The 21432-nt window shown below is 52.8% G+C and overlaps 3 protein-coding genes across 14 annotated transcripts; 1 reads left to right on the forward strand and 2 right to left on the reverse strand.

Moving 5' to 3' along the window:
• The first annotated feature begins 6 nt into the window (after positions 1 to 6).
• Positions 7 to 11769, forward strand: TRAF3IP3 (TRAF3 interacting protein 3). Of its 11 annotated transcripts, none has more exons than XM_068995598.1 (17): positions 64 to 634; positions 1490 to 1812; positions 2784 to 2937; positions 3425 to 3482; positions 3660 to 3684; positions 3926 to 3955; positions 4204 to 4299; positions 6690 to 6761; positions 7021 to 7161; positions 7819 to 7956; positions 8183 to 8318; positions 9043 to 9105; positions 9184 to 9243; positions 9778 to 9926; positions 11091 to 11144; positions 11241 to 11354; positions 11514 to 11769. In XM_068995598.1, exons 1-17 carry the CDS (start codon positions 547 to 549, stop codon positions 11595 to 11597), a joined length of 1785 nt encoding a protein of 594 aa, XP_068851699.1. In that variant the 5' UTR covers positions 64 to 546; the 3' UTR covers positions 11598 to 11769. The 11 variants fall into 11 exon arrangements, with proteins under 11 accessions (XP_068851701.1, XP_068851705.1, XP_068851699.1 ...); XM_068995599.1 differs by adding an exon at positions 740 to 943 and having other exon boundaries at positions 547 to 634; positions 11091 to 11354; XM_068995600.1 differs by lacking the exon at positions 11091 to 11144 and having other exon boundaries at positions 7 to 634.
• Positions 11770 to 12370: 601 nt separating this feature from the next.
• C26H1orf74 (chromosome 26 C1orf74 homolog) lies at positions 12371 to 13537 on the reverse strand. Its single transcript, XM_068995607.1, has one exon. It carries the CDS (start codon positions 13525 to 13527, stop codon positions 12703 to 12705), a length of 825 nt encoding a protein of 274 aa, XP_068851708.1. The 5' UTR covers positions 13528 to 13537; the 3' UTR covers positions 12371 to 12702.
• Positions 13538 to 13890: 353 nt separating this feature from the next.
• Positions 13891 to 21239, reverse strand: IRF6 (interferon regulatory factor 6). 2 transcript variants are annotated; one of them, XM_068995822.1, is made up of 8 exons: positions 21088 to 21239; positions 17740 to 17916; positions 16683 to 16887; positions 16146 to 16268; positions 15896 to 16042; positions 15271 to 15663; positions 14761 to 14879; positions 13891 to 14469 (listed from the first exon to the last, which is right to left on the reverse strand). In XM_068995822.1, the coding sequence occupies exons 2-8, from the start codon at positions 17911 to 17913 to the stop codon at positions 14248 to 14250; spliced, it is 1383 nt and encodes a 460-aa protein (XP_068851923.1). In that variant the 5' UTR covers positions 17914 to 17916; positions 21088 to 21239; the 3' UTR covers positions 13891 to 14247. The 2 variants fall into 2 exon arrangements, with proteins under 2 accessions (XP_068851923.1, XP_068851924.1); XM_068995823.1 differs by having other exon boundaries at positions 17740 to 17919.
• Between the last annotated feature and the right edge of the window lie 193 nt (positions 21240 to 21432).

Consider the following 21432-nt stretch of genomic DNA (forward strand, 5'->3'; position numbering starts at 1 on the left):
CCTTCTCCACCTGCACAAGCAGGGAGCCCTTATCAGGGCATGGAGCCTTTATCAGTGCCCAGCTGGCTAAAGTGACCTCCTCCCGATTTGCATTAAGGAAGCTTTCACTTCTCTAAAGACCTTAACGAATTTCTGCCATTCCTGACCTCTCCTCAGCTGCCAAAACACCCTCTTTTTCCTCTTTCCAATCTGCAAGAAGCCTTAAAATAATAGCATTACTGTACTTCCCTAAGTCTGGATTTCTCTGCCCCAAAGCTGCTCGGGGAAACTCCGTCACCGAGTGCCACAAGCAGTTCCATGAGCCAGCGCTCAACCTCTGTGTCAGACCAGCAAGGGGAGATGCCCCAGGAGATAACTGCTGGCTCTGCTTAGAGCCAGGCTGGGCACTCTGGGCTCCCCAGATAAGCCCAATCCCGCAGTGAGCCGGGCCCGTGTCCCGCAGCCGGGCTGCGAGCACAGACAGGAACCGGGGCTCGGCCGCAGCTGCAACGTTTCCTGTTTTACAGAGAGAAAAAGAGAGCGAGAGCACAGGATGAGGTGCTTGGCATGAAGAGGGCAGTTGGGGCGTGTTCCTGCCTGATAACACCCGGCTCCTGCACAGCACTCGAGGGTAGGACGGGACCCCTGGGACCAGGTAAGTGCTGGAGCACCCACAGAGCCAGGCTGGTGGGGCTGGAGGGGAGCGGAGGCTGAAGGCAGCACCAGGCATCTTTTTCCTCTTTTTTCACCCCACTTTCAGCCTACACAACTTGCACCGGGAAACTGTAACATGAACCAGCAAGAAGCACGGTTTTTTTCTGGTCTCCCTTGAAGCAAGAAGTGTAACAGCTTGGAAAGGAAAGATAAAGGATATGTTGAATTAGAGAGGGTAATTTGGGGTAACAGAAGGAGGAAATAGATCATTAGCTTGTCAAGAAGGCCTCAACAGTTTGCTCAGCTCGGGGTGAGTAATGGACTGTGTTTCTTTAAGCTTTACCCGGCTTTTAAGTGCATTTTTGGTGAACTGAGGCTTTTACAGCCCTGGGACAGGCTGGGCGACCCAGAGGCAGCATAGGTGGAAGGGTGGCTGAGCTTTTCCTGATGGGAAGAGATGGATGAGTGGACACTGTGCAGGACACGCAACTGGACCTTTTCTAAAAGACAGCAAAATGAGTTAAAAAACACTCAGCATTTGGAGTAGTGTCCTGGCTGGGGCTTGTCGGCACCTTCCCCACCCAGGGCAACAGCTGACCACCCCAAAAATGCTGCTCTCCTTCAAAGGAGGCTCCTACAGTAAAAGATGTCACCAGGAATGAGCTTTGAGCACCCCCGCAGCTACCACAAGGACAGTAAAAAAGAAATTACAAGAGCAGATTTTAATACAAACTAAAAAGCACGGAAGTATTATACATGTAAATGGGACTTCAGAACCGCTGGATACCCCACAACCATTAAATCCTAGAAATGGCTGGTTTTCACTCAGCCGCTGTGTTCTGCCCCGGTTTCACAGGGCAGAGGCCCCGAGGGGACGAGCCCACCATGCCCCGGCGGGCACGGCCGCAGCGGCGGCGCCCGGGCGAGAGCTACGAGGAGAGGAGCGAGCGGCGGCAGGAGGCGAGGGAGGGGCTGCGCAGGAGGAGCAATGCCACCACCTGCCGCCCCCCGGCCCGGCCCGCCCCCCGGCCAGCGCACAGCCCCCGGCAAAGGGAGTTCCTCAGGAGGAGGAACCTGGCGAGCGAGGCCGAGGGGACCCTGCCGGGACAGGAGCCCGAGGCACCAACCCCCCCGGACCCCTCCTCACGGGTGGAGCCCAGCCCGAGCATCCTGCTCCAGGTAACGCCTGCCCTGCAGCACAGCTCGGGGCTCAGCCTGCTCCAGCCACCACTAAAGCATCAGGATCCGAGTCAAAACACAGCCAAAATGGAGATGGCACAGACAAAAATGCGCATTTCCCTACAAACTGCAGAGTCAGGCGTGGGGATGCAGTCACCTCCTCCCTGCCTACTCCTGAACCACGTGGAGATTTTTCTGCCATTTCTCCAAGTACAACCCCACTTTTTTTTGCTGCCAGGCTGCAGCTTTGCAGTTACACAAATTATTTTCACCCTTGGTAAGTGATCTGCAGCCACCTGGCTTCCCTCCATCACCTTCACTGCGAGCAGAGAAGGTGGAGGAGTCAGGAGACTCCCTGCTACTCATTACCCACCCTGTGCTGCACAGTGACCCAGAGGGCTCCCTGCCTTCAAGAACACCTCTGGAAAGGTGCAAAACGCCCCAGGCAGAGCCAAACAGATCTCCTGGTAAATGCATATCTGTGTAAAATTCTCTGGTACACTGAGCTCATCCTCGTGAGATGTTCAACCTGTGAGAGCAGAGACAACTGAGCACGAGGTGATTTACAGACGCACCCTGGAGCTCCCTGTGCAGCACCAGAGTGTGCAGAGCAATCTCCCACCTCCTGCTGCCACTTGGTTCAGCAGCTTTAGTCCCAGGAATCTGGAACAAGCACTGGCATGCACGGGGCCTTCCCCTGTTTAGCTGTGCAGAGGCCCCAGCCTGGGGAAGCCGGTGCAGAACCGGCACCTCTGCTCCGAGATGGCAGCAGAGACCCACCCCAGGGCCCAGCTCCCGGCCACCTTGTCCCGTTCTGGGGTTGTCATTCCCCCATCCCAACAGTCAGCAGGCTTTTCCCCCACTTTCCCACAAAGCTCTGGAGCAGCAGCAGCCAAAGCAGCAGATTCCTGTGGATTTGCCACAGTTCCTCGGCATCTCCTTGCTGCTCCTCACCCAGTCCCTCCCTGCAGGTACAGCCCCTCCCCTCAGCCTGTTTTGGGGAGACACTGACTGCAGCTGCCCTCTCGTTCCAGCACCCGAGGAGCTGCCCCACACTCTCCCCTGCACAGTCCCTGCTGCACCTCAGCATCCCCCAGGGACGAGGGGACTCTGTCAACACCCAAGGTACGTCAGGGATGCTCAGACCTCCCAACACAATATTCCCTTCCCACTTTCACATCTCCATGGAGCTGTTTGGGATGAGCTGGCAGCTCCCCAGCCAGCATCCCCACTCCTGTGCTGCTTTACCATCCCAGTCTGAGGTTTCCCTGCAGACTGCAGGAACCAGGAATATTTTTCCTGGGGAAGGATAAACCAGCCCACAGCTTGACCACCAGTGCTGCAGAGCAGCTGCTCTGCCCCAGGGCTGCCCTGTTGCTGTCCCAAGATCATCCAGGGCTCTGGGGAGTGACTTCAGTGCAGGGGAACTTCCATTCTGCTTCTCTGTCCATCAGAGCAGGGCATTTCTTTGCCTCCTGTGCCCACTGAGCTGTCACTGGACACTATTTAAACTGGGAGCAATGGGAGCCATCTGGGAGCAGAGATGGACACCCTCTTGGAAAACATCCTCAGACAGGGGGATCATTCACATCCTCTCACTTTGCTTCCACAGGAACCCAGACCCTCCCAGACGCCAGCACAGCAGTGAGAGACTCGAGCCAGCAGACAGAGTAAGCAGCTCCTGCCCTCCCTCCCTGGGAATTCCCACAGGGCCCCAAAGCGCTCCCCCTCACAAAGGCACAAGGTTTGCTGCACAGACACAGCTCAGCTTGGGTGGGGGTCCGGGGCCAGAGATGGCTGCAGACCCTCCCTGACACCTCAGTAACACACTTTGTTTTTCATTTCAGTTGGGGAATTGCAGTTTTAAATAAGGTAAGCAAAGCACAGGTAATGACCACCAAGAACTTCTGAAAGTTAAACTGTGGTGGAAATATTTCCACTTGCCTGGAAAAACCAACCCAATAGACCCCAGCAGGCTCTCCTTCTCCACCCAAATATAGTCTGTTAATACTGTGCTAAACTCTTATTTCAAAATATTTAGATTTTTGTAGCAAGTTCATGAAATGTTTATAAACTAAATCCTATTTTTAAACATTTGCCCTTTCCCTTTCAGGAAATGGTGCAGCTCTCCAACTACCTGAAGGTAGGTACCAAACAGTGCTCAGCACCCACCAGGACAGCTGGTTTTCATTAAGAATAGTACTTTTAAAATTAGTATTATTATTGCTAAATGAAGGGGTGTTACGTGCCCAATTTTAACTTGCCAAAAAAGCCAACAGACCTCAAAGACCTGGAGCCCCCCAAGCAGGGCAAGCCCAGCCCTGGGCTAGGGGGGCTCTGGGCTGTCCCCACCAGCTCTGGGTCCCACTGACCACATCCCCTTGCCCACAGGAGGCCCTGCACCGCGAGCTGCTGCTCAAGAAGAAGATGGTGATTTTGCAGGAGCTTCTCTCCACGCTGCTCCAGGCATCAGAGAAATCCTGGCAGGTACCAGGGAGCTGCAGAACCCCTCATCCGCTCCCAGTGCCTCCCTGCCTCACTGCCACCTCTCTGCTTAGGGAGGGTGGGACAAACTCAGGAGTTAAGGGGGCACTTGGCCTGAATTTTTCCCTTTTGTGCCCCAAGAGATTCTTGCAAAATGCACTTTGCTTTCAGATCAACAGCAAGTCTAAAAATCTGTATTCTCCCGTAAGGTTTGGGATGTTTTTATAGCTTGCCTTTCCCACTGTTTCTTAAAGCAAACAGCAGTGAGTGGGGAAAAAATAACAGGGTTATCCTCCCTGTTCCTGTCAGGGATGTATTCTGGGCCCCAAACACAGGCCAGAGCCCCAACACCAAGGCTGTTGGTGCTGCATTGTGGCCTGGCATCAAACTGTCTCCCCACAGCTCAAAAAAAATCCTCTGGGCACCCTGAGCCAGGGGCCTTTTTCTATGCTGTGAGGACACAAAATTAGGGTGATGCATTCTATGAAATATATGAAGATTTCCTAAAGGATTATCTAATCAAATATTAATTTGTGCCATTAAAAAAAAGTAGTTAGAAAGTTCTGTTGGGGCAGAAAAGCGAGCGATTGGGCGAGGGGGCACAAAAACTTGTGTTAGACATCCTGTGGTCAGAAACTTCCGCCTTCGCTCGCTCCTTCAATATAATGTGAGCAGGAAAAAACACCCAGCCACACTCGCAGGAAGTGGCCACGAAACCTCAGGTTACAAACAGGTGGGTGCTCTTTGCTGCTCGCTGCCCTTGCTGCAGGAGAGACTTTGCTGCTGCCTCTTGCACTCCGCTTTTCATCGGCCTAAAAATCCCCTCGGTGCTGGAGCTGATGGGGTGAACAGGCAGATGCTGCTGCTTGGAGGGAATTCCAGGAGGCAGGTGGGGCTGGGGGGCTTCTCCAGGGGGTGCTGGCCAAGGGAGGGAGGGACGGATGTAGCCTTCCCCATGAGGCTGTGCCATGGAAAGTGAGGGTTGGCTGCCCCTTTCCAGCCTCAGGTGAGATGCCAAATGTTTATTGTAGCAGCTTTTTAACCCTTTCTAATACTTTGGGTTTCAAAGATGAGCTGTTGAATGCATGTGAGTGACGTGGCTGTAGCTCTCAGAATGGCCACAGAGTCATTTTTGAGGTGCTGTTCGTGTGTGGTTGTGGCTTGATGGGGCAAGTGAATGCTCTGCAGGAAGATGGGGGTGTCAGACTGAAAGGACAAAGCATTTGGGCCCTTCCCCCTCCCACAATTTCACTCTGAGGTTAGAGAGACCTTCCTACCCTGGGTCTGTGCCTTAAATCCCCCACCAGTTGTAAAAGCTGCATAGTTGATTCAGAAATGCTGCCAGGTGAAGGATGATGCTAAGTGAGTCTCCGTTATGATTAAGGTCCTTTTCAACCCAAACCCTTCCATGATTTCTGCTCCAAAGCTCAGGAAGGGCCTGATTGCCTTGTCCATGGCACAGCCACATCTGTGCACAGCAGCTGGGGCCCGTGCAGATAACAGGAGGAGAACCAGGCAGAATATTGTACATCTAAAATTGCCTTTCAAAATCCCACCTACTTACTAAGAGCCTTTAGTTCTTTACACCAACAGCTGAAGTGGGAAGATTTAGTCTTTGGAACTGTAAACGTGCTTCTGTGCAAATTTAAACAGTGCTGAGACACTGGAGGGGAATCTGGTCCTGCTTGGGTCTGTCAGCTATTCCTGTAACATCAAGGAGTTTCTTTTCAGAGTCGTGACTTCAAACAGCAGTGGGCAGAGAGGATATTGGTGTTCTCAGTATTGGTGGTGGAAAAACAGCCCACGTGAACTCTTTGCTAGAAATGTTATCTCAATTTTCGCGCAGTCTGCTTTCACAAAGCCTCAGCAGCCTGACTAACACCGAGAGGAGATGATGATGATGGGCAAAATGAATCATCACTGGTGCCCTCGATCCCCCTGCCCAACTGCAGATGTTGCAATGCAGACCCAGCCTATTTTCCAAGGAAAACAGTGAGACAAGATCATTCCAGCAGCTGGAGCTTGAGGCAGGGAGGGAGCACAAGCAGAGAACAGGGGTATCCGTGGGGACAGGCAGCAGCTGCACTTCTGCTAAGCTCAGCCAGAACAACCCAAAATCCCCTCACTCTTAACTTGGCATGTCACTGCCAGCACCTGCACTCAGTAACCAGAGAAACTGCCTCAGGACAGGTTTTCAATCCATAAAAGTTTTACTTCCCCCATATCCCATTTCTTCTGAGGCTGGGAAGGTTTACTTGAGCTCTCAGCACTGAAGAGACTTTGAATTGATTACAGACAAAGAGAAAAAGAATCAAAACACAACCTAACAAAACATTGGGGGCACATTGTGCAGTTCATAATTTCACATCTCACTTCAATTTCTTTTTCCCCAGGGTCAGCTGAATGAAGACAAACTGAGGTGTAAACTACGGGTGCTGGAAAATCAGTTGCAGGCCTGCACCCAGGTAATGTCTGATTCACTGACAAACTGGTGAGGAAAGGCAGGAAGACCAAAATCAAATCTTGTAATTGGGTCGAGTCTCAGTTTCTACATCAATCAGATTAGATACCTATCCAAAAAGGACTTTAACTCTTTGCTGAAGCAATGCTTCACAGCACATTAGCAGTAGCATTTACACACTCTGGGTTTGCTAATATTCAGGTTTAGCAAGGTCAGGACTCTGACAGATAAGCATTTCAAGCTCTTTATTTCTTTCTTTAAAGAGTTACTCAAAGGAGTGTGTGAAGAAGATCCTGATAGAGATGGAGGACCAGAAGCAGACCTATGAGCAGAAGGCAAAAGAGGCTCTTCAGAAGATGCTGGAGGACAAACTCCAAACAGAGCAGCAGCTGCAAAACTCTCAGGTGAGCAACACATTTTACACCTGGCTTGGCTTTAATTTAGTCCAGCTGTGACAAAGAAAACCCACACGTCAGAGAAAGGCAATGACAGGCTTACCATTAGCAGCAAAGATAAAAAAAATACAACGTTTTAGCTTCTCAGCAAAGCCCAAAGCAGCTTTAATGCAACCTGTGCTCATTGCACTGCACATCAAGCTACAGACAGCTCACAGCTGGGGAAATGTACTGGGGTTTGTCAGCTTGAATTGCAATCCCTTCCCCTCCACCACCCCTCTGTGCCTTTCCCTGCTCTGCACACACACACCAGGGCACGACGTCTCCAGAGTTGCTCGTTTATATGAAAATACCTTTTCCCCAAGAGGCAGCAAATTGCTTTGACCCACAGGATAACTGGTACTTGCAGAAAAACAAGCGAGTTTTATCCCAAGTACCACCAGGCTTCTCAAGCCTGCTGGCAGCACAGGAATGTGTTCCAGAGGGAACACTGCCCGCGTTGGCTCTGTCCATCAGATGGCATCAGCCCCACGCAGGTTTTTGCATCCTGGTGCTGGGGGAGCCAGCGCTGCCCAGCACAGCCCAGCTGTGTCACCCAGGGCAGCCTGGCCCGGTCCCACCGGGCCCTGGGTCCCACCCACCCCGGGTCCCTGCTCTCCTCCCCAGAGAAGCCTGGCAGAGACACGAGAGGACCTTGCCCTCTGGAAGGAGCACGACACCGCCCTCAAAGCCGAACTGACCAAGGTGACCACAGCACACACCGAGCTCAAAAACAGCTTCCAGTCTTTACAGAGTGAGTTCCAGGTATGTCGGTTCCCTGCAGGAGCAGCTTCCTCTGGAATTCGGGATTTTGCTGATGCAGGGTACCCAGAGCAGCTGTGGCTGCCCCATCCCTGGAAGTGGCCAAGGCCAGGTTGGACGGGGCTTGGAGCAACCTGGGACAATGGAAGGTGGTCTGGGGGCAGGACGAGACGAGCTTTAATGTCCTCCCAGCCCCAACCAGTGTGTGACTGTCTGTCCCCTGGGCCAGCGGGCGGACGCGCAGAAGGAGCGGCTGAGCCGGGAGCTGCAGGTCCTGCGGGAGGAGCACACGGAGCTGCTGCAGAGAGCCAGCGCCCTGCGCAGCGACAACGACCGCCAGGCCGGCCACATCCGCCACATCCAAGGTACCTGGGACACGGACCGGTGCGGGGCGTGCCCTCCGAAAAAACGGAAGGGACGAGGAGAATACTCCTAAACCCGCGGTGCTCAGAGCCGCACGCACACACGGCTCACTTCCAACGCTGCGCACCTCAGCTCGCCGCAAAAGCTGCTGGTTTCCGGAGTCCTCCAAAAGTTGTTTCCGACTAGATTAAAGAGTTCAGAGAAGTCAAGTGACTTCGCTAGAGGAAAGGATGGAATGGGAGACCTGAAAAGAAATAAAAATCTGAGATGTGTCCTCAGCTTCCATCAGGACTTTGCTCCCTTGCCGGAGCATCAAACACAGTGCTGCAGGCCCCGGCGCTGGGTATTACACAGGAGCTGATGCTGTCCTAAAGCACCAGTTCAGACAGGCAAGGAAACTCACACACGTTATTTTAAATTCACACATGACTATTTTAAAGCATAATTAAGGAAGAGAAAGTGGGTTGCAGTTCTAATCTCATAACAGGTCTTGCATGAACGCCTTTAAAATAAGCCATAAATGACTTGAACGCAAGGCACGCAAGACAAAGCTGCCAAAAAAGGGCAATGAACAGCTAAAAATCACATCCCTTCAGAGAAGAAAGTTCAGTGCAGCCTACAACGTCTGCTCGACTCTGCACATGGGGAGAACAGAAAAGTACCACCCTTGCAAAAAGATACACAGAGATTTACACCAACCCTGATTTCCTTCTGTCTTTATTTCAGATAAATTGCAAAAAGAGCAGGAGCAGAAGGTAACACTGGAAGCAACAATCAGCCATTTGCAGAGTAAGTAACACAGAGATGCACAAAGTAAGAGACCTTCTTTAGTGCTGTGGACAATAATGTGGCTTTTTGTGTTCCCAGACTTGATCCACAACCAGAACAACGAACAGGAGAGCCAGGAGGTGATGGTGCAAAGGAAAGGTCAGCAAACTTTGTAATCCCCACATAGCACTCCCTGGACACAGGAACACTAGCCCTGACTCTAGGAAAAGTCTACATTGGTTTAGAATGAACAGTTATTCTAGAGCTACACAGAATGAGTTGTTTTGCTAGATAACATTAAAACATAAATGTATTTATGATGGCAAGGACTTTAAAAAATAAATGGATTTCACTGCAAATTCTACTTCAGTGGCTACGCCATATTTTTTCCAAACAAAACACATTCCAGCTTATAATTGCAATTACAGCTGTACCTGACAAAAGAAATTAATGAAAAAAGCATTTTGACTCTCCCTCCCCATCATTTCTGGCAAATGCTTAGAAATATTGCTCTAAAGATGATGAACTTGTAGCTACAGCAGAGACAGGCCTGTGATAACAAAGTCAGCTCCTGTGTCTTCTGCTTTGTGCACAGCACACAAATATTATCCTTAAACTGTGCTGAGTAAACAAGAGCTAAAGCCAACCCAGAGCCTGGAGTTGTTTCTCATCAGAAGCCTGACTCTTTTCTAGACCAGGTTTTCACCACACAGACCCCACCTCTCACTCCTGCCAAGGAAAAACAAAACTCTCTGTTAGAGCACCCCGAGGAGGAGGGAACAGAAAGTCTGAAGGATGAGATGCAGAAAAGGACATCCCAGCTCACAGCAAAGGAGGACGAGGTGAGGAAGTCCCTCAGTTGTTGCTGGTGCAAGAGCTCCAGCACAAACACCACACACCAAAGCTCCTGCAAGTAACCCAGGCTTGGGCTCTCCTGTAAGGATTATCTCCCCTAAGTTTTTGTCCTGGTACCACTCTTGCCTAAACCCCCGATGAAGCACCTACGCACAAGGACAGGGTTCCAGGAGCCTTGGCTGCAGGAGCAGAGCTCTCCCCACACAAACCCACTCCTGCTCTCACAGACAGGAGAGCCTCAACAGCCTCCCAGGGAAAAGCCAAAGCCACACTTTAAGAACCAAACCCCTGAACATAAAGGAAGGAGAGGAGGAAAAGAAAAGGCATGCAATAATAGCAACAATGAAAAGAACAGGAAGGGTCTGCTAACAGAAGCAATGCCCTTACAACTGGGCTGCAAAAAACCCAACCACCCAAAGCTTTACAGCCTTTTACACACACTTTACCATCAAACCAGGCTTCTGCCAACCAACAGCACCTCAATTCTTATTGCAGTGTTCAGCCAGCAAGAATTTATAAAAAAGGACTTATAAAAATGATTTATAACTTACTGTAACAGAGCTGAGAGCCATGCAGGAGGAGAGCTTGTCACACTAACCCACAGGACTGAGGGTACCACCACCATCAGGTAGCACCCGGCAGCTCCCAGGAGGGGTCGATAAAGCACAGTCACAGCAAGAGGGAACGGCTGGGGAGGACAAGACACCCCAGCTGCCCCACTTTGGCTCCTGAAGCCTCTGGGCACAGGCAGGGTGCTGCTGCCAATGCTCTGCTCATCAGAATGTCAGGGAGAACTCGCTCCATCTGGCTGTTCAGGAGAAGGGGCCATCCCTGAGTTTTGGGGTTGCGCAGCACAACCAAGGTGCCTGTCCCAGGTGTCCCATGTCTCAGAGGGCTTAAAGAACTGTCAGGAATTGCTGTCGGGATCAGTGAAATGGAGAAGGAATTTCAGATTGAGGGGCAAGCCCTGGCAGGAGTCTGCATTCCACATCTTCCTGACCTGCACGCTCCTGTGATCATAAAAAATCACCATCCCCCCCCGTGATGTGAACGTCGGCAGCAAAGCCAGGCAGGCGGTGGGCTGGTGGCAGCCCGGGCATCGCCCCCAGCCCCACGCTGCCAGTAACGCTGAGCTGTGCTCTGTCCCGCAGGTTCACGAGGACACTCGGGCAGCAGAGCTGGGCCGTGCCCGTGCCCGTGGGCAGGTGAAGCGCTGCGGCTGCTGCAGCAGCCCGGCCACTCTGGGTGTGTACAGACCCGAGGGGGCCCCTCCTGCTAAGAGCCCCTTGCTGTGCTTGCAGTGCTCGAAGCTGCGCTCGGAGCTGGAGGCGCTGAGCGAGGAGTACCAGTCCTGCCTGACCCGGCTGCGCCAGTGCCGGGACGAGCTCAACCGCTCCCACGGCAGCCAGGCACAGGTGGGAGCTCCTGTCCCGACCCCCAGCGCTGCACAGCGGCCTGGGAAAGATCCCCCGTCCTTTGTGCAGTGCAGAGAGATGAATGACATCCTTGCTAGGGCTGAGATGAGAAGGGTCATCCCCCAGCCCATTCCTAGTAACACATGCTTCTCCTGGCAGAGACAGCGTGGTCACTGGATCCCTCTCCTGGTGGCAGTGGTAGCAGTGGCCATCGCCACCTTCCTCGCGAGTTACAGGCTGTGAAGGAGCTCCTGGATGACTGACTTCACTGCGGGAACTGACCTCTGCTTCACCAAAAGCAACTCGACCTCACCGCACCTTCTGCTGTTTCGTACGTGCACATTCGGTTCTTATCCTGAGCTGGTCTCACTCCAGACAACTCCCAATAAACACGGGGACATCACCCCTTCCCTCAGCTGCTGTGGTTACTCTGTTCCTGCTGAAGGTTGCACTGCCCAGCCCCCGAGGCACTGGGGGACAGAGCCCCTCTGGCCACCGCTGCCGTGGCTCTCACAGGGCGAGGAGGACGGGGCATCCCATGCCCTTGGGATCCAGCCTGCCTGAGTTTTATGCCCCCAAATTCTCTTCCTGCTTTTACTGCCTCCCTAAACGGGAGGTCCTCGATCCTGGACCATCTCTACTCTTACCTGACAAATAAACCCAGCTCACAGGGGCTTTTTAGCACAGTCCCCTCACGAGTCCTGAGCAATGTTCCCACCTCACACCCACCAGGCCCTGTTCTATTCCACTCCTCCAGCATCTCTTGTGGCTGAGTATCCCCACAGCCACACCTATCCCCCTTTCACTTCCAGCACATGAATTCATCAAAGACAGGGGTTTAAAGTCCCTTTTGAAGCTGCACTGTGCAGGTTTTACGGCAGCACTTGCCCCTCATTCGTGTGCAAGCTCAGATACAACACAGTGCAGGACACCACCTCGCATGGGAAGTAAATATACATGAAATATACACACAATATACACATAATATACACGCAGTAAATACACATGGAGCCTACAATAAACTTCACTAATTCAAAACACTGCGGTATTCAAATCTTTTATTCATCTTCATCTGCCTGTTGCAAATAAATACACACTGACTTTGCAGGGTGCGATGTGCAGGCAGGGCCGAGGCAGCAGAGCAGCTGGGAGCACACATGTCCACACACTCATCTTTAAGGTACATGTATTGGGTTTTGCCACTGGCCTGCAGTGACTGTCACAATTCAGCCTTCAGTGCTCAAGGACCAAGAGAGATGCAGGGGACAACACACACAGGGAACGGGATCTTCTGCCTTGGCCCCTGATGCAGTGAGGAAGGCTAAAAAGTTGTGAGTATGCTCGTGTTTCACAAGGCAACCGCTGGAAGAGACACGACCTCGCTCGAAATGCAGAGATCTACAAAATCATCCTGAGCACTGAAAGCCTCCTTGAGCTCCTCGCACCAGGCATCCAGCACCTCCCTGAGCTCTGCGCAGAGGCTCTCCGGGACGCTGAAGGAGTAGATCTGGACCCTGAGCCCATCCTTTATCCGGGGGCAGGAGGCCTGGGCCGTGAACACCCTCAGCGGGGTCAGGGCCAGGCAGTTCTCGGCGCCCTCGGCGCTGGCGAAGGTGTACACGGCGGGGTAGCCCAGCAGCACCCCGGCCACGGTGCACAGGTTCCAGTCGCTGGGAACAACCTCGCTGGCGGTCACCGGCTCGGCGCTGGCGGCCTCAGCGTCCCGCAGCTGGCCCAGGAGGTCGGCGAGGTGGCCGCGGATGGCGCGGGCCTCGGGCGGGGCGCACAGTGCCGGGCCCCGCCGCCCCGCCGACACATCCACGAGCGGCGCGGGCCGGGCGCGGAGCACGGCCCGGACCCTGCTGCGGGCCAGCCCCGGCCGCAGCACCAGCGCCGAGCCGCCCATGCCCAGCACGTGGAGGCGGCCCCGGGCCAGCCCGGCCTCCCGCAGCCTGCCCAGGTACCGCCGCAGCTCGGCCGGGCCCGCGGCCCCGCAGTCCCACAGCAGCGCCGGCTTCAGCCCGGCCGCCACCGCCAGCACCTCCCCGGCCGCATGCAGCGCTCGGGCCGCGGGCAGCCGCCGCCTCCGCCCGGCCCCGGGCCCGGCCCCCAGCGCCTCCCGGGCCGCCGCCACCAGCAGCGGCACCGGCAGCGGCGCGGGCCCCGGGGCCATGAGCGGAACCAGCGCGGCCGCGCGGTTCCGGGGCGGGCCCGAGCGCGGCCCGGCCCCGGGCGGAGCCACCGCCCCGCCACGGCCCACGGAAGGGCTCGGAGCCGGCGCACAAAGCGGGGACAGGCACAGCTGACGGCGCTGTGCCATCACACAATGCTGTGGAGTGTACGGATCTGAAGGATCTGACCCCAGGCGACTGGACTAGAGGAGCTCCAGAGGCCCCTTCCACCCCCATTCCGGGATACACGCCTTTACAATGCCTGCATACACCCACCCCTATACAAAACCGCACATTGTAAGGAGTATCAGCCTCCGAGGTTGCTGTTACAGCCCCGTTCAAGAGAAAAAAACTAGACAAGGTGATATGGTGCAGGCAGGTTTAATAGAACACAGAATATTTTCTTTCTTCCACTCTAATGGTCAAGTGTTTATATACATTGTATTAATAGCAGATTAAAAATATTACAGAATTGAAAATCTGATTTATACAGAGGGGTTGCTTAAGCAAACAGCTGAAAAGGGTGAAGGAGTTAGAAGTATGCCTGTAATCCCCTCTGGTTTCAGCCACCTCCAAAACAAAAGCACCACAGACTGCTGAAATTGTGAAAGCAGATGACGAGATTTACAGATTTTATTTATTCAGATTTAGGCAAGGCACTGGTTAAGAAACACTTCTCTATATGTACAACATAAGAAACCCCGGTGGACGCCAAGGGTCTGTCACTGTGCTGGGAGTGGCTGTGCCATGTGCATGGCGGGGGCCTGCATGGGCCAGCCCTCCTGGTGGTTCTGCAGCAGCCGGTAGAGCTGCTTCAGGTGCGCCACGATGTTGTCCTTGATGTCCGGCGTGGAGATCTGCAGCCGCACGCTGCCGCTGTCAAAGGAGCGCGTGAAGTCCCCAGAGAACATCTCGTAGATCATCCGGGCCACAACGGGGATGACCTGTTAAAGAGGGCATTTGTTCTAGCCTAAAGGCACATGGAATATCCCTGTTAGTCTGCAGGAAACCCTGCCCTGGATGCAGAGATAGTTTCCACAATACCTTAAAACACACAAACCAATTCTATTCAGCACATGTCACATTTGTATTTGCTCTCCCAAACCCCACCAGTCTTACTGGAGTTTTCCTGGTGTCAGAAGCTACAGCAGAAAAGAACAGGTCTCGATATCCATGGGAATTGATCCCAAACCCAACAAGGCTGGCACATGTCACCCCAGAGCCCCAGCTCCTACCTGCACCACAATCAGCTTCCTCTCCCTGGGTTTTCCATCGGGCCACTCTTCTCCAAAACAGAAGTAGATCTCGTATGGTGGCTGTTTCTCAATTTGTCCCTTCTGATGGGCAATCAGCTCTAAGAAGAAAAACAGAGCGCTGCAGGGTTGTCCTCTTTAAGCTGGAAACACCCGTGCCATCCCACCTGACTGCAGCACCCCCGCTCTTACCTACACACTGTCCTCTGCCACCTCTCACAATTACAGCTCATTCCTTGCATGTGAAGTGCTTTCTTTAAAAGCAAGGCCCTCTGATGTCTCTCAGAGCGTTATATGAGCGTACAGCCCTTTGCTCCTGCCACACACCCGCTCCAAGCTCCCCTGAAGTCAGGGCAGCAGTGGCCCTGACCCACCCTCCACAGAGAACTACCTGGTGCATCCAGGCAGATGTGCACCCCAGTGCAGACCACCCTTTCCAACAGTGCCATGACCAGTGTCCGGAGCTATTTGCCAGAAGCAGAAGTTACCTACCACTTAGGAACGTCTCCAGACAGAAGAGCTTGACCTTCTTTTGCCTCTCGATCAGATTTGGGGTGGTGGAGGAGGGGGCACAGGGACCAGACCAGTACACCTTGCACTGGCAGAGCCGCACGGCATAGATGGCGTGGCCACTGACCTCCAGGATCAGTCCCCTGTCCATAACATCCAGCAGCCGACTCGTGAAGATCTTCTGCCTTTCATTGGTGATCTGCTCTGTCCCTGGAAACTTGACTTGCTCCAAACTGATGGGCCCAAAGAGCTCCTCCTGGTCTGGCATAGGACCCAGCTCCCCGTAGAAAAGTCTGCAGCCCTGCGGGTTGCTCACGGTCGTCGTGGGTCCGGTCTCCTTTCCTCGATACTCAAATTTGATTTCTAGGTCTGTCACTGAGAGAGAAACCGTCAGTGTGGCTTTTCCTGGAGCATCAGCAGCAGGGACACCATGCAAGCCCCGCTGCCCTCACAGGGATGTTTAAACCACACACAGTTCTATTTAACCTACACAAGTTCTCCTCGCTCACCCGCAAACAGCCACAGGAAGAAAAAGGTAAAAAACACTATTTTCTGTGAGGTTTTAAAGTACAAAAACAGAAACACTGTTACAAACCCATGCACATACTTGGCAGGGAGCTGATCCAGAGCTCAGGGCTGCTGAAGAAGTCGTGCTGCAGCGCTGTTGGGGGCATTTCCATATCCAGGGGTTCGTTCTTTGGCCACACAGTTTCAGGGCTGCAGTTTTCTGCACTGGCTGGAGCCATTGGAGAATCTACAAAAAGGCAACAACTCTTCAGTAAATCAAGATTTTATTTCAAGCATGTGCCAATTTACAAACAAATACCTTCACTAATACATTAGTCTGTGCCACCAACCATTGATATTAAGAAATGGAAATGTCTCTTGAATTGGGACATGCTGAGATTGATTCAATTCTTCCTCCTCTTCATCATCAAGATCATTATCCTTTTCATCCCACGGAGCTGAACCAGTGGAACCTGCAAACAAGCACATTCTTGTGGGTGGATGATCAGCATGAAACACTGAAAAAATATCATCTTCATATTGGTTGTGCACAATATTGGATATTCATTTGTGTATTTTTGAAATGTAAGTAAAAAAGGATAAATCTGATCCATACTAGATGCTAATTTCAGTTTAATATATAATTCTAGAAAGCGAAGGTAAAGTATTGATGGAGTAAGACACAGTATTGCCAATATTAGATTGTTTAGCAGGAAAACATGCAGCTGTGTGCAGCTTTATTAATTTTAGTACTGAAGCATGACTCAAAGTCCTTTTAGTTTAAGTACAGTCTTCACCTGGCAGCTGAAGAGTTAATGCAGAGAGGGAAGGAGGTGCCTTGGACAAAGGCCTGCCCAGGAGCCAGCCCGTGTCAGCAAGGCCCTCACCTGGATTAATGATTGATCCCTGCGACTGCGGGATGTCGCACACTTCATAAATTTTAATAGGGTTCATGGGCACCTCCTTGGTGCCATCGTACATCAAATTAAACTCCCGGCTCTTGTTAAGTGCACATCGGAGCTGGGCCTTCCACTTTGCAGGGTCTGGCTCGTCCACTCCTTCCTGGTACTTTCCCGTTTCCACGGCCCATGCCTGGGGACAAAGTACAGCCAGCTTAGTCCAGCCCTCCCCACAGAGCAGCTTTTATCAGAAATCATACTTCCAAACAAATCCACTGTAAAACACTTCTCTTGCAGAAGTCTTAATTAGAGCTCTTGTGATAACAAAAAAAATGGAAATTCCCACTTTAATAGTTTTTCCCATTAAAATAAAGTGGAGAAAAAAAGATGAAATCCAAACTCCAAAAGAACATTAGCAGTTTTGGGTTAGAGATTTTGTGGGTCTCAGATTCAACACCAGAATTCATTTTTGACAGGGAGCCTGTGCAGGATGAATGGATTTGGTTAAAACTGAGTGGAAGGACAGCCACAGACATCTGGCTGGCCTCTCCCTCTCTCACCCCAAAATCTGATTATTGGTCCAAGATCCCTCCAGACAGAGGTCAGAAATTCCTCAAAGGAGTGTAGGGACTTACAGTGAATCCCTTGGGATAAAAATATTAGGGACAGAACTAATATTTGCTTGTGATGAGCTTGTGGTGGACCCCTTAAGATTTACATAACAGCATTTCAGGGTTTGCTACCAAAAATAAGCCAGTTACCACATCCCAGCCCGAGTGGATGAAGCCAACAGCAGTCATCTTCCAGAGACCACAGATCACACAGCATCTGCCCTTTGGTGGTGGGAAAGGGTTAAAAAACTCAACACTGTCTCAGGCAGTGCCAAGCTTGGCATCCAGGTGCACACAGTGGCTTTTCTGAGGTCAGATAAATAAAGCGTGCCTAGAAACAGCTCCCGGGATGCCTGTCCAGCTCCTGGGCCAACAATCCAGCCCTTTGTCTCCATTTCAGAGCCGTGGGATCCCCGAGCTCTCCCCTGCCTCACCTTGAAGATGGTGTTCTCCTCCTCGTGCTGGGGGCTGTGCCGAGTCGCGTGTTTCCAGGGGATCTGGAACCGCTTCGCCTCCCGGTTCAGCCAGATCAGCCCGGGGTACATCCCACTGTCCACCTGGGCCACCAGCCACGGCTTCAGGCGCACCCTCCGCGGGTGCAGGGCCATGATCTGCTGGGGTAACGGCAGAGCCACTGCTAGAGGTTACTTGGGATTCATTTGCTTCAAAAAAACTGAATTAATTTAACGAGAAAAGGCCCTATGCTGTGTAACTGCTGTATTGTGTATGTTACTGCACCCTGAAACCACCAATTCAGACTGAGCTGGGTGACTCCTCTGCCAGGAAGAGTCACACACACCTCACTAAGCGGGGCCCAGAACTGTTACAAGCACAACAGCTTCAATAGTTCAATACAGCTTCCACAATTCAACATTCCAGAGCACGTTATTTGTGCTCAACGAGCACACGGAGGGCAAGCCCCCAGCAGACCTGGGCTGTAAACCCTGAGCAGCAGATAAAGCCACGAACAAGCAACAGCAAGAACAGGCAGCAGAGTTTCAAAAGCCTCCACTTACACCTTGGAGAAGAGGCTGATCTGATCTCGTGCTCCTTCAGTCCTGTCAGACTGGCACGGAGGAGGAGAAAGGCTCACCCTGACTGAGAGGCTTTAGCCCAGCCGAGGTGCAGGGGGCCAGGCTGAAGCACAGGGGCTCTTTTACCACAGAGACAGACTCTGAAAGTCATTTAATGACTTTTCCATGAATGCCCTGAATGCAGCACAATCCCTGGCAAACAGCACTGACCTGTAATAACCAGGATGTTTATCCAGAAGGACATGAACTGCAAGTCTGCCTGCACTGCTGCTAAAAATCGAGCGCTGTTTACTTAATGTTTTTCTTAAGTAACCCCGTGTTGCTCACACAATTGCAGCCAGCCAACAATATTTTCCTTGTGTAGAACAAAGCCAAACAAACAAAATTAATGCCCGTTCCTCTCCAAGAAGAGGCAACATTCAGTATCTTTAGATTTTGGGAGGGGATTTCTGCACTACACATGTGCTCAGAAGGTGCATCTCCTATATTCATTTGTAAATCCTGAAACAGAGGTGAGAAATTACAAATATTCCCATTAATAAAGCAGTTACAGGACAAGTAAAACTTCTGCCATAAGCCCTGAATATTGCTGGAGGAGTTCCAAAATGCATCTGGTAGCAGAGATGGAGAAAATTTTTAAAAATCCTATCCAAGAACTAGTCTAGGAACAGGTTTTATTTGTTCAAATACCTGCAGATCCCATTCAGATGCAAGTGCTCACACAAAATTAATCCAAACACAACTCAGTTTATCTGTTAATCTTTTCTGCAAAGAAAATGTTAAGCTTCAACTGCAAACCACTTTTAAATAATAGTTTGAAAATGTGTGGTCACATTACCAGACTGTTTCCCAGGAGCTGCAAAGGATCAGGAAGCAATCATCAAAATTATTTTAGTGCTCCTGAAACTCTGCTGTGTTGGTTCTCCATGTTGAAAATGCTGTCAGAATTAAATTTTCAGAAGCGTGCTTGCAAAGACACAAGGTCCAGATTAATCCTGGACTTAGAACTGAGACCAAAACCAGGTATTGATTTCTCTTGAAAAGGAAAGTAAAAGTGACATTTTAAAGAACCCTTATTACGGCTGGTTTCCACGATCTCTTTTACACTGAACTCTACAAGCAGTCCCTTCTAATAAGGTGTGCTGTGCACACACGTTTGCAAGACCAGGAGTAAATTCAAACCCCCAGAACAGCAGAGATTCATTCCCCTCTCACAGCAGAGGAGTCGGGTCACAAGGTGGGTGCTGGCTGGGATTGTCCCTGGGCCCGAAGACAGCGTCTGTCAGTGCTCCACACCACAATGCTTTATGACCTTTTATCACCAATGACTTGTTGACACAATAACTGAGAGCAAATCAACTTGAATCCCATTGCTGGGCTCAGACGGTGAGTCAGCCTCTTACAACCTTCAACTTCGATCCGGTGGGTTCCACTGATGCCAGACTCCTGGGCAATGTCTGTGCACACTCACCGGCTTTGCCAAGGCAGGCTTGGTCCTCTCTCGAAACTCCTCAGCGCACAAACCCAGGGATTATCCAGTTCTCTTTATTCCCACTCAATTTGGGTGGTGTGTGAGGATAATTAGCACATCCCTGTGCTGCTAATGAATCTCTGGTCAGTGATGTAATTACTCCCTGTACCCTAATTATTAGTATTTCTCCTTGCAGACATTCACCCCAAGAAGAACAACTCAAACTCAGGAAGGAGCAGCCAGCCTGCAGCCACTCCCCCGAGGGCTGCCGAGGAGTGACCAAGGTCAGGGACAGCCCCGGTCAGCTCTGGTGACACTCGGGGCTCTGGTGAGGTGCCAGACAGTCCAACAACACACGGAGCACCAGGAAAACCGACCTGAAGCCCGATGCAGTTTGCTGCACAGATGCTTTCGCTCCCCACCTGTAGACCCAGATATATTCAGTGTTCCTGCTCCACCTCATCCATTAAAGCCTCTGGAGAAGGAAGGGTCTGCTCGGGGTTCACTGCTGCGAACCCACAGACCCCGCTCCTTGCTCGTTACCTTTGTTTGATTACATTATCCTGTATTTCATGGAACTTTTTAATTTTTTCAAAGACAAACCTTCACCCAGAGAAACTGAGGCTGAATTTCCATCCGACGCTGAATCACCTCCCTACACCGTGAGCCCGGGGCTCCCACATTTCAGAGCTCTGTACATCGCCTGCCTCCCACCACCCGTGCTGCCCCCAACACACCTAACACGATTAACTCTTTGAATTCCCAGTTTCCGCACCCCAGTCTGGTCACCTCAGCCCCTGCCACGGCCAGGCAGCCCGTGAAGTTGGAAGGGGAACGAGCTGTTACACAAAGTGCGGGGTTTTGGGGCGTAACAGCTGCCATCCGAAAACTGCAGTGGGTGAAGGGGGTGGGGGGAAAACACCAGCCTTGCCCTAACTTTAGGCCTCGCTTTACACCGACTTGAAAGGCGTAGCCCGGGGCTAGCAGAGCGCAGCCCGCGGAGCCGATGGGAAGGAGCGGTAAATTGGCATTTTCAGCGGGCTCTGCCCTCCCGGCTGCGCCCGGACCCGCTCGGCGCCCCCGCACCGCCGCCCCTCTGCCGGGGCCGGGACGCTCCAGCCTCCGGAGCTCCGCACGGAGCCCCGCGTGTGTCCCGAGCCCCGTCGGCCCCACTCCGCCCGGGAGCCCTACGCGGGACGGGGCCGCGCCCGGCGGCTCCCGGGCCGGGCGGATCCCGCGGCCGGTCCCGTCCGAGCCCTGCGCCCCGCACAGCTCACCCCGTCCGTCCGTCCGTCCGTCTTCTATCGATCGATCCGTCCGTCTTCTATCGATCCGTCCGTCCGTCGGGCTGCGGCGGGTCCGTCCCGCGGGGGCTCGGGGCCGCCCCGCGGGGCCCGCGCGTGGGGCAGCGGCGCTCGGGCAGCGGCGCTCGGGCAGCGGCGGCCGCGCTCACCCAGCGCCCGCCCCGCCTCACCCGCACCCGCCCCGCCCTCCCCTCACCTGCCCCGTCCCGCCCCCCTCACCTGCCCAGGTGCGCTGGGCGCAGCCGCACCGCCCGCCCCGCCCCCGCGGGGGCACCGCCCGCAGAGCCCCCAGAGCCCGCACGGGGACCCGGGACGAGC

Source organism: Aphelocoma coerulescens, chromosome 26, assembly GCF_041296385.1.
Source record: "Aphelocoma coerulescens isolate FSJ_1873_10779 chromosome 26, UR_Acoe_1.0, whole genome shotgun sequence".
NCBI classification, from domain to species: Eukaryota; Metazoa; Chordata; class Aves; order Passeriformes; family Corvidae; genus Aphelocoma; species Aphelocoma coerulescens.

Coding starts and splice junctions, on each gene's coding strand:
- TRAF3IP3 (XM_068995594.1), top strand. CDS start 547: ATGAAGAGGGCAGTTGGGGCGTGTTCCTGCCTGATAACACCCGGCTCC. Junction 635..1,489: donor GACGGGACCCCTGGGACCAG/GTAAGTGCTGGA, acceptor CCGGTTTCACAG/GGCAGAGGCCCCGAGGGGAC. Junction 6,762..7,020: donor AGTTGCAGGCCTGCACCCAG/GTAATGTCTGAT, acceptor CTTTCTTTAAAG/AGTTACTCAAAGGAGTGTGT.
- C26H1orf74 (XM_068995607.1), bottom strand. CDS start 13,527: ATGGCCCCGGGGCCCGCGCCGCTGCCGGTGCCGCTGCTGGTGGCGGCG.
- IRF6 (XM_068995822.1), bottom strand. CDS start 17,913: ATGGCCCTGCACCCGCGGAGGGTGCGCCTGAAGCCGTGGCTGGTGGCC. Junction 16,888..17,739: donor AGGAGAACACCATCTTCAAG/GTGAGGCAGGGG, acceptor CTTTGTCCCCAG/GCATGGGCCGTGGAAACGGG. Junction 16,043..16,145: donor TCCATTTCTTAATATCAATG/GTTGGTGGCACA, acceptor GCCTTTTTGTAG/ATTCTCCAATGGCTCCAGCC.